At 41.6% G+C, this 20,202-nt stretch overlaps 1 protein-coding gene across 1 annotated transcript; it reads right to left on the bottom strand.

Moving 5' to 3' along the window:
* Window positions 1-12,697: 12,697 nt before the first annotated feature.
* Window positions 12,698-17,439, bottom strand: B3GALNT1 (beta-1,3-N-acetylgalactosaminyltransferase 1 (Globoside blood group)). Its single transcript, XM_028103106.2, has 2 exons — window positions 17,357-17,439; window positions 12,698-14,768 (listed from the first exon to the last, which is right to left on the bottom strand). Exon 2 carries the CDS (start codon window positions 14,732-14,734, stop codon window positions 13,739-13,741), a length of 996 nt encoding a protein of 331 aa, XP_027958907.1. The 5' UTR covers window positions 14,735-14,768; window positions 17,357-17,439; the 3' UTR covers window positions 12,698-13,738.
* Window positions 17,440-20,202: the final 2,763 nt, after the last annotated feature.

Raw genomic sequence — 20,202 nt, 5'->3', positions numbered from 1 at the left:
ATGATTCATTGTTTGCGTATAACACCCAGTGCTCCACGCAGAACGTGCCCTCTTTAATACCCATCACCAGGCTAACCCATCCCCCTACCCCCCTCCCCTCTAGAACCCTCAGTGTGTTTCTCAGAGTCCATAGTCTCTCATGGTTTGTCTCCCCAGCCTATATCCCCCCCTTCATTTTTCCCTTCCTGCTATCTTCTTCTTCTTCTTCTTTTTTTTTAAACGTAAATGTATTATTTGTTTCAGAGGTACAGGTCTGTGATTCAACAGTCTCGCACAAGTCACAGCGCTCACCATAGCACATACCCTCCCCAGTGTCTATCACCCAGCCACCCTGTTTCTAAGCATGAGAACATATAAAATTCAAATTACATCAAAACAATTTATGATTCGGTAAGATTAAAACCAGAGGTGGAGCTCCATTATTAATGAAGGAAAGAAGGAAAGGAGAGTTGAAGAGAGAAAGAAAAATATCACATAATTGAGTAGTGTTTTTTATGAATGGTATATCCCCAAAATTCTGATCTGATTCCCTGCTGGATCTTGAAACAGTGACTTTGTATAAGGCTTTATAAAACCAATTTCACCATCGTGAATGTTTTTCCATCAGCATTTTCTTGCTATTTTAAAAATTATAAGAGATGATTTATAAAAAGATTCCAGGATCCATAATTTATTAGACAGTGTTTTCTTTTAGGAATCTTCAGATTGTATTTAATAATTAAATTGAAGTTCAAAATGGCTGCTCAGATCAATCAGGCTTTCTGGTAAGTTAGTCCCTAAAAACTATCCATAATAAATACAACAAAACCTTGGCAAAACCTCATTATTCTTGGTACTCTTCAGAGGTTTTTATACCTACTATTCTATATTTGTCTCTAAGAGACATTTGAAACAATGTTAAAATGTCAGTTTGGTGTAGAACTCAGAGTATATGGCGGTGCACGGTCACTCAAGATGCATGGTGTGTCATTCAGGTCCCTTTGATGTGTGCTAGGGGTAGATTTAGCCTTGTAGAGACTAATGTGTTCATGCAATCACTGATTCTGTGTTGTTGTATACAAAATGAACAGCTAAAAATTCACTCTTGTTGACAAGATTAAAGCAAAAATAAACATTAAAGTTACTGGACTTTATACATGGGACTGCTGCTAGTCTTTTGGTTAAACTTATTTTCCATTCTAGTGTCTGCTTTGGAATTTTATCATTTCTCAGTGCTGTTCAGTTAGAATAGCTGTTGAGGTGAGATGCCATGTGGAAAGCAGAAGAACAATTCAAGACCAGTTCAAGGCCAAGACCAAAGCACAACAGACGCAAGAGACAGGAGATATGGAAACTTTGGGTGTTTTCATTTGGAACAGGAATAAGCCTGGCTCTGGCTCAAAACAAGGTAACTTTTAAAAGTGTATGCAACAAAATTGTTTGTTGTTCACACAACACAACTTTTACGCAGCTCTATACCTCATCAACCAAGTTTATATAGTATATAACCAGTATTTGGTGATAAGGGTTAGAGAAGCTATGCATACATGCCAACTATAGCAACATGGTATGACACATGTCTGAGAAAAGTGTTCAGAAGAGGATAACCATCTACCAAATGTTTCACAGATGCAGCAAAGAACACTGTGGAATCTGGACACTGTAAAATAGATATATATCTACACACATCACACATGTAATACTACTTTTAGGTATTCTAAAGATGAAATGCTGAAGCATGAGCAGTACCTGGAACCTAGATGAAGAACAATAAAAGTGAATCAGCAGATTGCTGATTTTGGAATTGGGTGTAACAAAGCAGAAAGATATGGCCTTGGATTATTTTTCTCCTTTTTGTTAAAAATATTTGATAGCCAGAGTAGAAAATGCCTCCCACAAATTCTAGTCTTCTACCCCTTTCTCTAGAAAATTTTTTTTTCTTTTTATTTTATTTAGAGAGAGGGGAGAGAGAGAGTGAACACAGGGGCAGAGGAAGAGGGAGAAAGAGAATCCCAAGCAGGCTCCATGTCCAGTATGGGACCCAATGCAGGCTTGACCCCATACCCCCAAGACCAGGACCTAAGCCGAAATCAAGAGTCAGACCCTCAACTGACTGAGCCACCCAGATGCCCCAGAAAATTTCCAGTATAGAATGAGGGATGCGATTCAAGATTTCAGGATGGATGATCGTCATCTGGGTTAGAGTAAGAATTATGGACTTTTCCAGTACCAGCCACCGACCCAAAGAAATAGGAATCAAGAGCCACAAACACCACACCTTCACTTACAGTGATGGTTTATATTCTCTCTCTCTTTCTTTCCCTCTGTTTCGTTTTAAAAATATAGTAGTGGCAATCTCTCTGGCTTTTTGAGGTAACAACAGCAGATCCTGGTAGCTTAAGCAGAAAGGGAACTTTAAGGATTTCAGTATAAGTGGTGCCTTGTGGAATTCAAGGTCAGTCAGTATTTAGAGGCAGTCTTGGGAACAATTCACACCTAAGACTCAAAAGCTATCAAGGAGTCTACAGAGTTTCCTCTTCCAGCTCGAACAGATTAACTGCTATTGAACTAGGCCATCTACCATAAACAACTCTGTAACTGGGCATGCTATATTAAGCAGCTGTTTTCAGGCTGTGGACAACAGACAGTGCAAGATAGCAATCCTTGAGAGAAGGATCACAAATTGTCCCATGATCAACTCAGCTGCCTGTAAGGAGACAGTTTTCTTTCTTTCTTTTTTTTAAAGATTTTTATTTATTTATTTGAGAGAGAGAGCAAGCGAGTGCGTGAGAGAGAGCATGAGCGGGGAGGGGCAGAGGGAGAGGGAGAAGCCGGCTCCCATAGGGAGCCTGATTCGGGGCTCGATCCCAGGACCCCGGATCATGACCTGAGCTGAAAGCAGATGCTTAATGACTGAGCCACCCAGGCACCCCAAGGGGACAGCTTTCTGATTGTGGCACAGCAAGCTGGAGTCCAAGCTGGACTGAACCAAAGATACGGACATCAGAGTTTAGGGCAAGTGGCATGACTAGAGTCTGTGGAGAGAGATACAGAAGGGGAGCTTCAGGAGTTATGGGTGGGCCCCTCCTGAGTCCTTAGCTGAGGGCTTTACTGAGTGTGCGCAGGGTGAAACACCGAGGCTTAACAGAAGATGGCTGTTGCTGTTTTGAGAGTGGAAGAGAAACACTGGGTACGGAGCATGGCTGGGGAATACCAAGTTCTGGTCCAAGCAGAGTGGGGAGACCTCCTTAACACTGTCAACAACCCACGGGCGGCTGGGTGGCTCTGTTAGGTGTCTGCCTTCAGCTCAGGTCATGATCTCAGGGTCCTGAGATAGAGTCCCTGTCAGGGCTCCCTGCTCAGTGGGGAGTCTGCCTCTCCCTCTGCCTCTGCTCCTCCCCTCACTCATGTGTGCTCTTTCTCTCTCTCTCAAATAAATAAATAAAAATCTTAAAAAGCAAAACAAAACAAAAAAACACTGTTAACAACCCAGACATCCAACCTGAGACACTTAGGCCATGCCTTAAGAGTAAAAACCACTATGTAGATTAAGGCCTACTTCAGACCTAACCTAAATGAGTCTAAAACCAAGCGCTAACAAGATCCACAAGGGAGGCTGAGGTGGAAAGTTGAATTTTAACAAGTTGGAGGGGTTTGAGAACACTTCAGGCTTTTCCAGACAGGCTGAAACAAACCATAACATGTACCCCCTTCCTCCCTCCATCCTTCCAAGCAAGGTCAAGATGATCAGCATTTTCTAGTATAATACAAAATCAGTAAGTCACCAGACACCCAAAGAAACAGGAAAATGTGACCAAGAAACAGCAGTCAATAGCAACCACCTCTGAGTGGCCTAGATAATTGATCTTAGCATATTTTACAGCAGCTATAACAAGTATATTCAAGGAATTAAAGGCAACTATGACCTTAATGAAAAAACAGATAAAGAATCTCAACAGAGAAATGGAAAATTAAAAGTGAAAATTCTAGAACAGAAAAGTAAATAACTGGAATGAAAAATTCACAGATTAGGGTAACAGAACTTGGAGATGGCAAAAGAAGGAGTCAGTGAACTTGATCAATACAAATTAACCAATTTGAAGAAAAGGTGAAAAAAAAAAGTTGAAGGAAAAGTAATGGAACCTTAGGGATATGTAGGACACTATAAAACAGTGTAAGATACATGTTACTCAAATGCCAGAAAGAGATGGGGCGCCTGGGTGGCTCAGTCATTAAGCGTCTGTTCGTCTCAGGTCATGATCCCAGGGTCCTGGGATCGAGTCCCACACTGGGCTCCTTGCTCAGTGAGTTGCTCAGTGAGGAGCCTGCTTCTCCCTCTCCCTCTGCTGCTCCCCCTGCTTGTACTCTCTCTCTCTCTGACAAATAAATAAAAATCTTTAAATAAAAAGAAAAAAAATGCCAGAAAGAGACAAGAGTGAGAATGGAGCAGAAGAATAGTTGAAGAAATGATGGCCACAAATTTCTCAAATAAAGAAAAATATCAATATACTTCCAGGAAGATCAGCAAACCACAGGAAAGCTAAACACAAAGAAAGTAACACCCCAAAATGTCATAATGCCATGGTTGAGAAGTCCTGCTCTAAAACAATCAACTTAAAAAACAATTTTAAAAAAGAGAAATAGCTAAGAAGGCAATTGAGGAAATTACATGGAATATTACTGCTTAGTTAGTTAACTCAAAAGAGGGGATGGTAGGAGCCACAAAGGTGCAAAATGGAAAGTAAATAATGGGATGGTATACTTAAACCCAATCACACCAATAATTACATTAAATATAAATGGACTAAGCACTCTCTGATGGGGGCAAGTCTTTTTTTTTTTTTTAAATGTTGCTGAGACAACTGGGTATTTACATGGAAAAAATGAACTTCAACCCCTTTCTCACTCTGATTAAAATTTTAAATTAGAGATGGATTATAGACCTAAATTTAAATCTTAAAACTCATAAAGCTTCTAGAAGAAAATATGAGAAAATCTCTCTGACTTTGGTGTAGGTAAAGATTTCTTGGGTGGGGCACAAAAAACATGAACCATAAAAAAAAAAAATGTGTAGGAATGTACAATGATATACTTTTGAGAACTATCTGGCATTTTATAATAAAGTTATACACACATCTCCTGGTTGTCCCAGCAATTCCATTCCTATGTGTTTACACAAGAGAAACAAAAACAAGTAACACACACAAAAAACCTGTACAAGAATCTTCATAGCAGTCTTATTCATAATAGCCCCAAACTGCAAACAACCGAAACGGATAAACAAATTGCTATTTATTCATATAACAGAAGAATTCTTGGCAATAAGAATAATAAACTGACACATTTGTGATCTGGAACCATAAAGCTCCTGAAGGTGCTAGGTGCCCCATCAAGATCTTTTGACTCCAGATGTCAACCCTTTACCCTCTTGGGCTCTATCTGGCCTGCCCAGTAGGGAGGCCAATCTGGGGTTGGCATCCACAGGAATCTTTGCTCTCTCTTGCAAGGTCTGAATGGAGGAGAAGCCTATAGAGTCTCAGGTCTACCAGCCTGGCCCTAGACCAGCCATGGAAAAAGGGCACTGGCCCTGGCAAAGGGTCTATTTGAACATGGGCATTTTCTCTGTTTCCGTAAGCTACTGCCCTTCCATGAGCCCTGGACTCAATTTCTGAAGCTCTCCCCAGAGATTATAATCTTGGCTTCACTGAGAATCCACCAAGGGTCCAATGTGAACTATGGGCTTGGGTGATAATGATGTGTCACTGTGGTGTCAGCCCCCGTGATAAAAGCACCACTCTGGTGAGGAGTGTTGGTAATAGAAGAGGCTGTGCATGTGTAGGACAAGGGAGAATGTGGGAAGTTGCTGTGCCTTCCTCTCAATTTTGCTGTGAATTTAAAACTGCTCTAAAAAATGAAATCCAATTTTAAGAGAAAAAAACCCAGCTAATAGCAAAATTTCCCAGATTTATATCTCCTTAGTTGGAAATAATGCTCACTCTTAGTTTGGGCTGCTTAGCCCTCATTCTAAATTTTTTGAGAGGGATTGCCATTGCCAAATAGTGTCAAGTAGACCAATGGACTGTCTCCAGGGTTCTGGGAATCTTAAGAGGGGGAAATCCTCATAGCTTGGGTCACATTGTACTAACATGGTGAGTTATACTAACCATGTAGGTGGAGTTAGCTGATGACCCATTTCTCAGAAATTTCTAGAAGTTTCTAGTATTACTTTGCAGGCAAAGTGATAATGTTCCCTCTACCTGCTTTCAAACGTAAGTTTGAAAACTTACTTTCTGACTGAGAAAAATAAAATTTCACTTCTACAAATTTCATGCTTTTTAAAATTTTACTTTAGGTACAAATCAAGAGAGTTTCAATAACAAAAGTGAGGTTAAGTTGCTCTCCTACCACTCATTGAGCGAGCGATAGGGTTAATTATCACTTGAACTTAGAACATCAAATTAATCACTATTTATAGGTTTTTGACTCTCCTGAAATCTTGAGACACTTCATTTGGAATAAAGTAATTACAGCAGCCTTGAGGCAGGAAGAACAGTTAGGACCTGTGTCCCGAGCACCGGTCACTTCACTGTGACCTTACCAACAGCCAGAGATTTTCCAGCTTCTCATTTATAAAGAGGACATACTGAGTGTTGTTACCATCAGACCCTGAAACTACTTTGTGCCAAGCTCATAAAACAAACCTTCTCTGACAATAGTCAGGAGCAAACCTTAAAAGGCAAGCAAATGTGGCCCTGACCTCTCTTCTTACCCAAGTAAGAAGCCCTGGTTCCACAGGTGAGAGGAGTACAGACTCTTGGGGCTACAACCCTTGGCCTCCTGCTCTTCTGTCTCGGCTCCCAGCAGAGGGAACCACGGACACTGCTTCCTTAAACGGAAGACGAGAAGGCAGTGAGGAAGAGAGAAGGCATTTCCTTTTTGCTCCACTCTCCACTGCGTCCCTGCGGGCCGCTCACAGGCAGGGCACCATTCTCCTGCAAGATCTAGCCCACACCCTCAAAGCTCCCGGGTCACAAACCAGAGGAGGGTTTGATTTATTTCCTCACATCTCCCCACTCACCTGGGGCACAACTCGTCCCGGACAGGGAGATGGTTCTTGTGACCCCGCAGCTAGGATGCCCTTAGTTGTGAGTCACAGACTACTGGCCTCACCACAGCAGTGACTTCCTGTACAAAAGGTCTAGAAGTAAGCGGTCTCAGGGTTGCCCAGGCCCATCGCCTCAGTCCACGGCCCTGATCTTTAGCCTTGTCTCTTCTTGGGATCAACATGGAAGCTATGGGTCTCCACATTGTAGACAGAACATCTGACCAAAGAAAAGAGCTTTTCTCCTTTGTCTTTTTTTTTTAGGGAGGAGGCCTCCCAGACATCCCCCGGGGTCCCACTGGCTGGGACTGGTTTGCTCACCGTGGCCTCCACGGTGGGAGAAGGCAGGAGGGTGGGCAGACTGGGCAGGTGGCTCAGCAGCAAGCACAGCATTTGATCCTGTCCCCCACTAGCTTCTCCCCAGGACAGTTTCTGACCTTGCTTTTCACCTTTACCTAAATTTGTTAACATATTTGTTAAAACATAAAAGTGATTTATCCTTGTTGTTGAAAATGAAGTAATAAAAGGTACTTTAAACAGGAAAAAGTGATTGGGAGGCAACTCTTGTTAACATTTTGGTACATTCTCATCCTGCTAATTTCTGTATGGTTTCTACACCTGTAGTGAGGGGAGAAGAGCGGCATTTAAAATCATCACTTTAGAGGTGCCGGGGTGGCTCAGTGCGTTGAGCATCCGACTCTTGGTTTCAGCTCAGGTCCTGATCTCAGGGGTTGTGGGATCAAGCCCCGGCATCGGACTCAGCATCGGGAGTCTGCTTGGATATTCTCTCCCTCTGCCCTTACCCGACTCGTGCTCTCTCTCAAATAAATAAATCTTTAAACAAATAAAATAAAATAATCACTTCAGCCGCTGCAAACTTTCGAGAGAATGCCATAATTTTTCTTGAGGGAAGTTGATTTCTTTTTATCTGGGAAAAGTCTCGAGCGGGCTTCCTTCAGGGGGAAACGTGAAGTGGCACTCACCTCCACACTACCTGCCACACAGTCTAAAAGGCAACAGTAAAACATAACGGGGACTAAGTTGAAAAACATGTTTTAAATTATTCTTTGATGACCTAAAACAGACGTGAGGGCTTGCGACTGTGGAGAAAGGGCCAGATGTGTTGCGGGCAGGGTTAGCCAGGGGCCTGAGGAGGGTCTGTGAGGATTGCTGTAACAAAGTACCACAGACTGAGTGGCTTATAAACAACAAAGTATTTGGTACAGTTGTGGAGGCTGCAAGTCCAAAGTGAGGGCAGCAGTCGGGTTCTGTGGGGGGCCCCTTCCCAGTTACAGATGACAAATTTGTTCATCCTCAGATGGTGGCAAAAGGGAGACCAACTCTCTGACCTCTTCTTATAAGGGCACTAATCCCATTCATGAAGGCTCTACCCGCATGACCCAATTACCCCCCCAAAGGCCCAACCCCCTAATACCATCACAATGGGAATTCGATTTCAACATACGAATTTTGGAGGGACACAAACCTTCGGCCCATAACAGAGGGCTACAGATGATGGGAAATTTTCTTGAGGAGAGATATTTTAATTATTTGTGCATGACAAACCACTGCAAAACTTGAAAGCTTAAAGCAAAATTTAGGATTTCTCTTGGTTCTGTGGGTTGATGGGGACAGTTGGGAGGCTCTCGTTTGAGGTCTTATACAGTTGGAGCTGGAGTTGTCTGAAGGCTCAACTCCAAAATGAGTTCTTTACTCACATGTCTGGTGCTTCAGCTGGCTTGGCAGGAGCATGGGAGGTGGCCAGGCATCTCTTCTCTCTCCACCCAGCCTTGCACGGGGCTACCTTGGCTTTTCTTCGTGTGGTGGGCTCTTAGTGGGACTTCTTACAGAAACATCATTTCCAAAAGACCAAGGCCAAGCTGTAAGGCTTCTTTTGACCTAGTCTCAGGGGACATGCAGCATCTCTGTTACATTTAGTTGGCTTACAATTATTACTCTAACCATAGTGTAGGCACTCCATGAAAATTCTGAATTACTATTTCAGAAGTCCAAATGCAGCTTTTCATCAACAACACAAAAAACAAGTTATATAGCATTTACCGTGTGCCAACAACCCTATGAGGTAGGTCATTTCCTCTTTTTTGTAGGTAAAGAAACTGAGGCACAAAAAAGGTAGTGATCTGCCAGCGACCACGGAGCTAGTAATCAGAGAAGTCTTAATTCAAACCCAGGCAACCTGGCTCAGGCTTCCTGAAGAAGAAGAGAACCCATTTTAGTGTTTCCGGCACTGGGGTCTGAAACTGCAAATTAATATATTCCCCAAGACAGGTGACTTGAGGGTTGCAACAGACATTTTGCTGTATTCTTTCCTCCTGGGTAACTGATGCCTCTTCACTGAAATTGTAAGAAACAAGCAGAAGCCTGTGGCACAAAGACCCAGGTCCTATGTGTAACTATCTCCCTGGTCTTGGCCCTTGCCCCCTTCTGGAAACCTGAAATCGACATCCCTGCCTTCTACATAGCCCAAGCATTTCCGTAAGCAAACACCCCGACCCTATGCACTGAGGACACGCATTTATTTTGAAATGCCTGTGCAGCCAGCTTCATATGATGTCTTCTCTTGCTGGGGCCTGGTTACAGGAACGTGTCATGCTTCTGGGGGCAGCACTGGTCCCTGGCTCGACTGGCCACTGCCCACTGGCATCTTACTCTGCAGCCTGCATGACTTCCCCAAGATGCCTGGTGGCCACACATTTCCTTAAATCCTTTGGAGACTATAGCCTGGCACCTCCAAGTTCCTCTCACCCCTGAGTCAGGCGTAATCCTTTTTAGAAATTTCTGCATTTCCACTGAGGAATGTGCTCTAACCAAATTTGATGTTAGCAAGGGAAGAACAGTGTAGCTGGACCTGGAACATTCTAGTCCTGGCTTGACAATGACCTTGGACAAGTTGCATGCCTTCGTATCAGAGAACAAGAGTTCCCAAGCCTTTTCTTGGCAAAGATCCCTTCGCCCTCAATGAACCATCATCCATGACTCTGCACTCAATTATAACTTGGTTTCTCCATTTTATTAATCAAACAAAATTAACCCCCACTTAAGCTTCTGTTAAGTATAAGCTGATCATGGCTACTGTCTCAGCTGATTAAATTCTAGCCAATGGAAACATTTTCCTTAGCTTGGGCGACCTTATCTTAGGTAAGCATATGGATTCTTCTCAGCTTTTGGAATTTTGAAAATTGTGTAGACTCCATTAACTACTACTCCTGGCTCTGTTGACCATACCCAGGACTCAAAGACTAAGTCCAAGTTTTGTGCCTCCATCACTTACCTTAAATACAGAGGGATGGTATCTATCCTTGTTGGGCCCTTCTTTGTCCTTACAGGACCCACGAGATGGCCCTTCCCTTGGGCACAAATTCTGTCAAGGGACTGCCCACCCAAATCTCCCCTTGGCTTTCAGGGCCTTGCTAACATCCATCTCCTACCAACACCATCAACATGTGCCATCTATTCTGATGGACTCCTTGAAGGTTTACTCCCATATTAACCACACTGGGACAACCAAGGAGCTGATGAAGAGTGTGAGGGGATTCCCTATTAGAGTTAGTCTTCAGCTCACATAAAATCCAGAGAAGTTGGCTTAACATAAAGATTCTCAGTGGATTAAAGGATGGAACAACCCCAAGATGGCAGGATGGACCTGCCACATATTTACCACGCCCCCTCCACTGAAATCTGGCCCCCTTCCAACTCTTCTTGCTCTCCTTCCATCCCGCAACTGCCTACCACACTGCAACAGAGAAGGGCTTTGTCCCCAACCTCATGCTCAGAAATACTATTGTTACAAATAGCTCAGCTCTGGCTGCCATCTGCTGAGTTGCTGGGGAACACGATAATGCCCAGCACACTTAGGGTGGAGCTCGGGAAAGATTAACAGGGGTGAAAGGGTAGCCAGCTCGGGGAAGGGATCAAAACACCAGCTCCATGTGAGCCAGAAAACTCCAGATCCACTCAGGCCAGACTCAGAACTGCAGGTCCCTGAGCCTCCTCTCCCTTTCACACACTAGGCGTGGCAGATTCAATTACTGCACTCCATCCTATACAACACATTCCTGCCTGCCACCACGTGACTTGCACTATTTCCTGTGAGAATACACTACCCCCACCCGCCACTGGCACTTGGCACGGGATTTACTTCGGTCAGTGGATATATGCATACATATATGCCAATGTGTCTTGCCAGCTCTTCTTTCCTTCCCTCTGTAAGAATGGCATGTTCCAGATAGGGCGTGCCCTACAGTGGGGATCCCGAGATGAGAAGATAGAAGCAGCAGGTCGTGGCCAATGCCAGCAACCAGTGGTGTGCGATGTGCATGAAAAGAAAACATGGCTGATGTCACCCGAGATTTGAGAGTTATTCTTGCAGCATAATCTGGCAGAAGCTAATGTGCTAGGAGTCACAAACTCCAAGCTATGGGCAAGCAAAGCAAATGAGTGAGGCACAGTGTGTAAGGCCATGGGGATGGTGGGGCTGTGGCAGGTGGGAGAGAATCTGCCTAAGGTTAGCCTCCAGCATTAAACTGTGTTATGAGTTAAAATAAGAAATGCTATTTGGTTAAACATCAAGAGGCCAAGATTTTAATAACACAGCTGACTGATATTTACTCCTGAAAATTTAGACTATTAAGAAACATGTAGTTAAAAACAAAAAGCATAATGACCCAGCTTTTGGTTTTTCATAATCATTTTAACATTTTAGAGATCTTTTAGGCACCAATTTCTAGTTGAAAAGAAACAATCTTCTGAAATTTAGCAATTATTCACATTTCAGTTGTGATTTTTGTTTTAAAGGGAAATTTTATTTTAAAAATTCCTTAAGAAATTCTTTGACTTAGCTTCCCCAACATCAATATAAACTTCTACAAAACCAATCTAATCATACCTCAAAAATAACCACCATCTGTCTTAAAGAAAGTGACTCCTATATGAATGGGGATTAGCAAGGGCATATAGATTGATTCCATAGACTATTTAATTGATTTTATTGTAACTGATTATCAGGTCTTAGACCAGGAAAATGGAAATAACGGTCTTATAGAGAATCACACATTAAAATAGTTCTAATTGGGGGCACCTGGTGGCTCAGTCAGTTAAGCATCCAACTCTTGATTTCAGCTCAGGTCATGATCTCAGGGTCGTGGGATCCAGCCCTGAGTCAGGCTCTGAGCTCAGCGGGGAGTCCATGCTTAAGATTTTCTCTCTTCTCCCTCTGCCCTCCGCCCCTCTCAAATAAATATATCTTTAGAAAAATAAAATAGGTCTAATTGAAATTAAGTATTTCTTATAGAATTATAAATATTTGAGTGTTACTAAGAGCTAACTACGTATTTTCAAGTTTATATTTTCTGCCAATGGCTTTGATCTTTTGCCAACCTGTCCTCCAGAAAAAAGGAATCACTTGTCCCATATCGGCCACAATGGGAAATTGCACAACCCCAAGAATATGGGGCAAGGAGTTTTCCTCTTTGACCTACCGGTAGGTCAAAGCACATGTAGAAATGTGCTTCTACGTGACATGGAATTCAGTTATGATCTACGACCACACATTAAGGCTTTCCTTTTGATGTGAAACTAGTAACAATAGCAGCAGCGTGTTTTTTCCCTCTTTATTCTCAAATTGACAGTTAATGAGAACACACATGGAACAGATTCATAATAACAGTCATAATATCCTGGCCATCGGGTTCTCTCTTTTCTTTTTTGTCTTCAGAGTCCTTTCCAAAAAAAGCAAACATGCTGCCTGGCATTCTATATATTATTCCCAATTTTCAAGTGGAAAAATGAGACAGATGTAGTGATGTAAAAACACTGGGAATTGTATTTTTAAAAACAAGACAATAATTCAGATCTTCTTGTTTTAATTCTTCTCTGTATTACCACGGTAAGATATTTATCAAAGTCCAGGAGATTACTGATATGCAGTAATGACCAATAACTTTACACTAATGGAGCTATCAAACAATAAACTCGTCAGTGAAGTAACCGGAGAAAAGTTCAAATGTAAAGGGTGATTCACTATTCTCTTTATACAGTATTGAAACAACCATAACACTCAAACATCAGAAAGTCCTACGTAATATTAGACAGTAATTCGTAACTGTGAAATGCTGTAACATTTTGAAGTACCTTCTGAATGACCAAAACGGATGAAATTTTGCTCAGTATAACTTTAGTTTTTTTTACACAGAACTATGTATTTTTAAAAACTGGTAACCCATGTAAGATATACACAAAACCTTTACCTGACTATTCTGTTCAATGACTAGAACTCCACATTGCTTTGTTGTTATGGACTGATGAGCTTGTAATCCAATGAAATCCTTTTAACACATTCTAGTTTTTAGAATGGCATGTTCAAATAATTTTGTCCTATTAGCTTTATTAACAAAAATCTCCCATTTCCTTTATAAGATGTTTAATTCCTCTTACTATCACCTTCAAGGGGCCTGACTTGATTTTTGTCTAAATAACTCACAAGCGTAACCTTCCAGTCCCCAGTCCATGGGCACTTCATGAGTCTCAGTTCAGTGTAAGTCAACACAGTGACCTTCCCATGAGTTTTCCATTGGCGATTTTAAAGTAATTTTAATATTATCCACAGAATATCCTGTCTTTCTCTAGGCTTTTGCCAAATTAATAATGGCATGTGGTATTCCTCAGCATAACCTGCCAAAATGTGATAATTTCCTTGGAAGAAAAGCCATGTGCCGCAATCACACGTCTGAGTTGACAGACATCCAAATGGATCCTATATAAAAAGAAAAGGTTTGTGTCTTCTGGAATATGGATGTCCACTTTTAATAAATTCAAACAGATCCCAACATAAACATCTTCAAACTTGATGGGTTTTACGTGACTCATCATTTCATAGATTCTTGGCACCAAATCTCTGGACATTATATAACCCAACCCACTGCAGTAGGGAGGAAACACCTTGAAGGGATACTCTTGGTATGAAATATGGGCTTTCTGGTAAAATCCTCTATAGGAATAGTTATCGATTAGAGGATAACCTGTGAAAAACTTTTCTGAGTGGTTTACATTTAAAAGGTACTTCACTAAGTTGCCAGTATTGATGAAAACATCAGTGTCTGTCTTCATGATGTACTTGGCATTGGGGCAAAACTCAGTTACCCACCTGAATGCCATAATTGTTTTCAAGGTCAGATTATTATACGTGTCTAAAAAATCCTGTCGTATTATGTCACCGTAAAGAAGGTGTTCATCCTCTAAGGACAATGCTAACATTTTGTCTTCCTTTTCGACCTGTTGGCCTAGTAAGAAAAATGTAAGAACCTCATATCCCCACCAAGACTTTTTTTCACCCCAAGTAACTCTAACGGCCTGTCTGGCTTTCACGTCTGAAGGGTGTGAGGTCACCAGGATGACAAGAAATGGGTTTTGATGAGAGCAGTTTGAATGCTCTCGAAGTGTGAAGCGGAAGTCTTGTCTGTAAATTGGCTCATACTCATAGAAGTACATCCAGTTTACACGTTCTATCACATTGTAGTGGGGCAGGCTGAGGTACCACATCACAAGGAAACTCAGCAGGGACAGCAGCAGGAGGCTCCATTTGAGGGATCTCAGTGACATTCTGCTCGGAAGGGTGGTCAAGAGAGCCAGGGCCATCCACAGCAGCTCCGAAGCACGCGAGCCTCAGGTTCTGGAAGATTCATCAAAGACCTGCTTAGTACTGCACCACCCAAGACACATCATTAAATGATATCTGATTATCTCCTTGTTTTAAAGTGAAAGAGTTGGGACAATAAAAGCCCCCAAGCAAAACCAAGAATCCTGACCTGAGCCTCCTTAATTTCATTTAACTATAAGCAAATGGATACCAATAGTCAAGAGTGTATTTTAGCTTTTTACACCAAGATCAAGGTTAAAAACATATCCTTCATTACTTTGGGGAAAATAATACTTTTTGTTTGATTTAAATAACTGTTGAAATTCGATTCTGTCCTGGATATCCAGAGGGACAGAGAGAGATGAGTAACGGGGGTTAAAAAATAAACCTGCAGTGAAAACCAAAACAAAAAGCTGCATTTTTCCTTCACCGGTATGGAAAAGACGTAAAGAAATTAATGCAAGGAGATATTACCAGCGACATGTCCCAATAAACCAAGGGTCGTTCTCAGCTGTGTGATCTGATGTGGATTCTAACAAACTCGGAACAAGGAAAACCCAGTAGCTACAGTTATTCACGGCAGATGCGAGGAAAGCAGAGGCTGCTCACCTGAGGGGCAAGTCCTCTGGACAGAAACAGGATAACCAGTGCTCAGGGCTGTGAAAGAGCTTTTACTTGCCCAAACACACCCCAGCTCCCCTTCACCTCACTGGCTGAACTCAGGGCTCAGTCTGGACAGCAAGCGCTTAAATGAAAGGCCTGTCCCTGGTATGGAGTGTTCATGTGTTTCCCATTCTGATCTAGTCAGAAACCGCGCGCCAGATCAGAATCCTGGGAGGGAACCTCCAAGAACAAGTGCTTTTACACAGAGCCCCCGCTGAGACGGGACCAGAGGTAGGGGACACAGAGCCCTTGGCCCGCAGTGACAGTGTGGCCTCAGCTCTGTGCTGGGTCCCGAGGACGAGGCTGGTGTACAGTTCAGGATCCCGCAGGGCTTTCCCGGTACCATGATCTAAGGACAAACACAAACACAGAGTTTCCTAGATCCTCCCACCCACAGACCACACCAAGCACTAAGAAGACCAGAGGAAGGAGACGGGAGAAGGCAGCAAGCCCAAGGTAACGGGGAAACATGGCAGGCTGTTTGTATCAAATGCTAAGAGACTTCAGAAGGAGGACAGGTCAAAAACCTGGGGGGCAGGATGAGGAGGCCCTGATGGTGCCCTTTCACCCACAGTCATCTGGGGGGAGGACTCTGGGAAGCCAGAATTTGTTATGGGGGGGCGTACATTAATGTCACTATACGGGAAGGCTGGCCTCCCAAAGCTTCTACTTTGGGTCACTCTTAGGTCTCCGGACACACAGCTCTTCTGCCTCTTCATACTAGGAAGCTGACAGGGTCTCAGGACCCCTGGTCCTCTGTCTGGCCATATCTTACCTGCTCTGACTAGTCTGGTCACGGTAATCTTTCCTTTCTCTAGTGCTTTCTATACTTTAAGTCACACAATACAATGGATATATTTCATGTATGTGTCTTGCCTCTCCAATTATATTCTATGACCTTGGTGGCAAAGTTGTTCTCACAACTGTCAAAGTGCAAGACAGAGAGAGACCTACAGCAGGAGTGCAATGAACACAGACTTGTCTGTTATGCTATTTCTAGTTGTATAAGGATAAAGGGTAGGTCTGTCCATCCCACTCCATCCTTCTGCCTCCCCCTTACTAGCCTTACATAGCCAGCTCCTGGAAAAACCTGAAACAGAAGAGACCTAGAGAAAGGATTAGAGAAGTAATTAAGCTCTTCTTACATTTTCTCCTCATCTGGCTACAGGACACCGCACAACCTTAGGGCGTTCAATTTATACCTCGGCCAACAATAGCCTGTACATTACACCAGTTTTACATCTCATTCTAACAAATAAGCACATTATAATAAATTTCGGACAAAAAGAAAGAAAGTATCTTGTGTGAGGAGCAGCCTTTATAACTGCATAGAGGCAACGAAGGCCCCATTACTCTTCGATAATGGGAAGAACTCAAAACAGCAAATCTGATTACAGAAGTGATCTTACGTGCATTCTAGAAGCCATGGTTTCTAAAAGTGAAAATGTGCCTGTGGTCGTGAGGTCTACTGCTTGTGGGTCCACAAAGAAAATAAAGCAGCAGCAAGGAGAAGAAGAACTCTCTAGTCCAAAAACGGGGAAAGGTCTTTTCGAGGACTGGCCGGACAGACTTTAGATTACCCACAACACAGGCGGCTCTAAAGGCAGAGACCGCAGTCCCCACCCCAGCTCTGACCTTCAACAAACAGGGCGAGCAGGTATGTTCTTTATCTTTTGGAGCCTCAGTTTCCACGTCTCTGCCCTGAAGATGTCAGGACAGCGTAAACGGGGGATAACGTGTACAAAACACGTAGCTGGCCAGTAAGTGTTCAGTAAATAGGGTCTGTCATCACCAGCTGTGTTCCTCCCTGGGCAGCTATTCTTTCCTGTTTGTGTTCTCTAAATTGATTTTTATTGTCAAAGGAGTTATCCTAAAAAAAAATAATCATCATCTTTATGAAATCTTACTACTTAAAGGAAAATAGGTTTCAAAGCCATAAATATATTTCTATTTCTTACCTGCTTCTTGATTTATTTCTTCTGAGTGAAAGACCTTCAATTTCACCAACTGGACATTCAGTAGTATGCAGCAAAAATAATGCTTGAAATTTCTATAAGACAGAGAAGAAACTTAACAGCATTTACCTAGGGGTCAGGGGATCAGAGGTCATAAAAAGTTAAAAAAGTTACCACTAGCCCATAGAATTCAGAGAGTCCATGGCTTCATCATGGAAAAAGAGCACCTGGCGTTCAAGGCTTAAAACATACATCTAAGTTCTCACGTCGTTCTCACGTCACCTGGTGTCTTCGGTCACCCTACCACAGTTTCACTTCCCTGAGTAAGAACTCAGTGGTCACTCAAATAAGCGAAACACAAAACTTCTAAGAGACACTGTGCTGGTATCCTCTCTTCCATCCCGGCTTCCACACCTGCATTCACAGCAGGTAACCCCGGCATGCGACTGCTGACTACCACTTCCCAACCCCCCCTTCCCCTCTGAGCACATACCCCAGGCACACTGATAGACTGTGAGAAGAGAAACAGTGAGGCAAATCTCACCTCCTGCCATGGTTCACTATGTTCCTGTCTTGGTCTTTACTAGGCAAGCTGGAAAACCAGAGCAGGACATGAAAAACAGGGAGGCACTGACATATATCCCTCCTTATTCAAAAAAAGTTTCCAATGGATTAAAGACTCAAGTGGGAAAAAAAATGAACCTTTCAAAGCACTAAAAGAAAATATGGATGAATATTTTAATAGTTTTGAAGTGGGGAAGACCTTTCAATTACTCAACTGTAAGGAACTAATATAATTTCAAAAATTTCTTGAACAAGATTGAAAAGCAAAAAAATAAAAACAAACAGAAAACTGGAGAAACAAAACAATAAAAAGCACAAACAAGGTTGAAAGATAAAAAACAAACTGGGAAAAAAAACACCTGACATTTTATGACAAAGATTTGTAAACCCAATAAAAAAAAGACTTCATACAAATTAAGAACAAGATGAATACTACAAGAGAATTAATGTCCAAAAGAGAAATTCTCAAGAGAACTACAAATGATCAATTAAATGAGAAAAGATACTCAAACTCACAAATAAGCAAAAATATTGACAAAAATCGCAAACCAGCAAATTCAAGGAAAAAAACATGACAGTACTCAGCATGTGTGAGGGGAAAAGGCATTCTCATGCACTCTGGAGGTAAATTTGAAAACAAGTATCAAAATTTTAAACATGCACACCCTTTGACCAAGCAATATCACTGCTAGCAATTTATCCTAAAGAAATAAGCAGGCAACTGTAATTTAAAATATGAAAAAATTTGATTTAAATGCCTCCCAATAGAGAACTGGTTAAACAAAACTATGACACATCTATACAAGAGCATATACTTATTCATTATATGCAATGAAACTATATTACCTATATTCCCTTGATATATTACTAAATGAAAAGTGCAGTTGCAAAACTGCTTATGTGCTATGAGTCCTTTTGAAAAATGAAAAGATAATTATCTACAAACCCATAGAGTCACATATGCTGAGCAAGATTTCTAGAAAGACGTGTCCCAGTATGTCAATGGTTTCTATTCTGTGGGATTTCTGGAAGATTTCTTCTTTCTTTCATTTTTCTTTTTGTATCATTTGGATTTTCCACGCTATTCATGTATTGTCTTTGTAAATATATAAAAACAAAGCCAAAAAATTTAATTTTATGCTTGCATATCTCAAAGTTCCACTGAGTGGTAGCAACCCTAAGCTAGCAGTCAGGATTCTGAGTTTCATCTTATCCTTGTTCTTCTCCCAAAGTGTGACTACGTACAATTCATGATATTTCTATTAGGTATTATATTCTCTTATTTGAGTGAATATTACCTCAACATAATAAGGAATGATTTTAAAAATCCACTCAAAATACAGTAATTCTAATATAAATCTAACAGGATTTACATTAGCTAATAATAATAGTACTTTATATATATATGTATATATACACACAGATAAATATAAAAATTTATGAAGTGTTCACAACAAATATTATTAGTTTTCCCCCAATAATGCTATATAGTGGGCCAGTTGGTTTTACTGTACCTATCTTATGGATGAATTTTAGAGATTTCAAGTGAATTGAAGATGAAATAAAGACACTTTCAAACAGACTAGGACTTATAAAGTCTACAAACTCTAGCTCAAAGTACCAAAGGAATATATATTTTAGTATGTAGAAAAATGAACTCAGGAGGAAGGAACGGCATGAAAGAAACAAATGGGAGCAGGGAGATAATTAAAAGATAGTAAAAACTAATACAGATAGTAAAACAAAAAGAGAGAGGGAGAAGAAGAAGAAAAAATTATTCTTTTTAATGAGGTCAGAAAAAGTGAAACTAAAATACCATATAAAAACGACGTGGTTGCTGTAAAAAAAGATTTTCACAAAATTAAAATATGTTAATATTCTTACCTAATTCAGAAGGAACAAGGAGAGAGTGATAAACTTTAAGACTGTGCAAAAAATTCATTTAAGAATATACATTAACCTTTAGAAGGACCACTGAATTAGTAGGTACAGATTATGTATCTTCCATACTGAGAAATAAAAGAAACAAAGCAAGCTATCAAATCAATAGGGGGTAGGACAAGAGAAAAAAAGCAGAGAAAATGCATGGCAAATAGAAAACACAAAAGATGTCAGAAGTAAATATAAATGGAAGCCCCTGGGTGGCTTAGTCGGTTGGGCATCTGACTCTTGGGTTTTGGCTCAGGTCATCATCTCAAGGTCATGAGATGAAGCCCTGCATCAGGCTCTGCCCTGGGTGTGGATCCTGCTTGAGATTCTCTCTCCCTCTCCCTCTGCCCCTACCC

Source organism: Eumetopias jubatus, unplaced genomic scaffold (assembly GCF_037043125.1).
Source record: "Eumetopias jubatus isolate StellerSeaLion01/CBP00866 unplaced genomic scaffold, mEumJub1_p1.0 scaffold_1, whole genome shotgun sequence".
Taxonomy (NCBI): domain Eukaryota; kingdom Metazoa; phylum Chordata; class Mammalia; order Carnivora; family Otariidae; genus Eumetopias; species Eumetopias jubatus.
Note: the sequence above shows the minus strand (reverse complement) of the source record. Positions and strands in the feature narration are given on the sequence as shown.

Coding starts and splice junctions, on each gene's coding strand:
- B3GALNT1 (XM_028103106.2), bottom strand. CDS start 14,734: ATGGCCCTGGCTCTCTTGACCACCCTTCCGAGCAGAATGTCACTGAGA.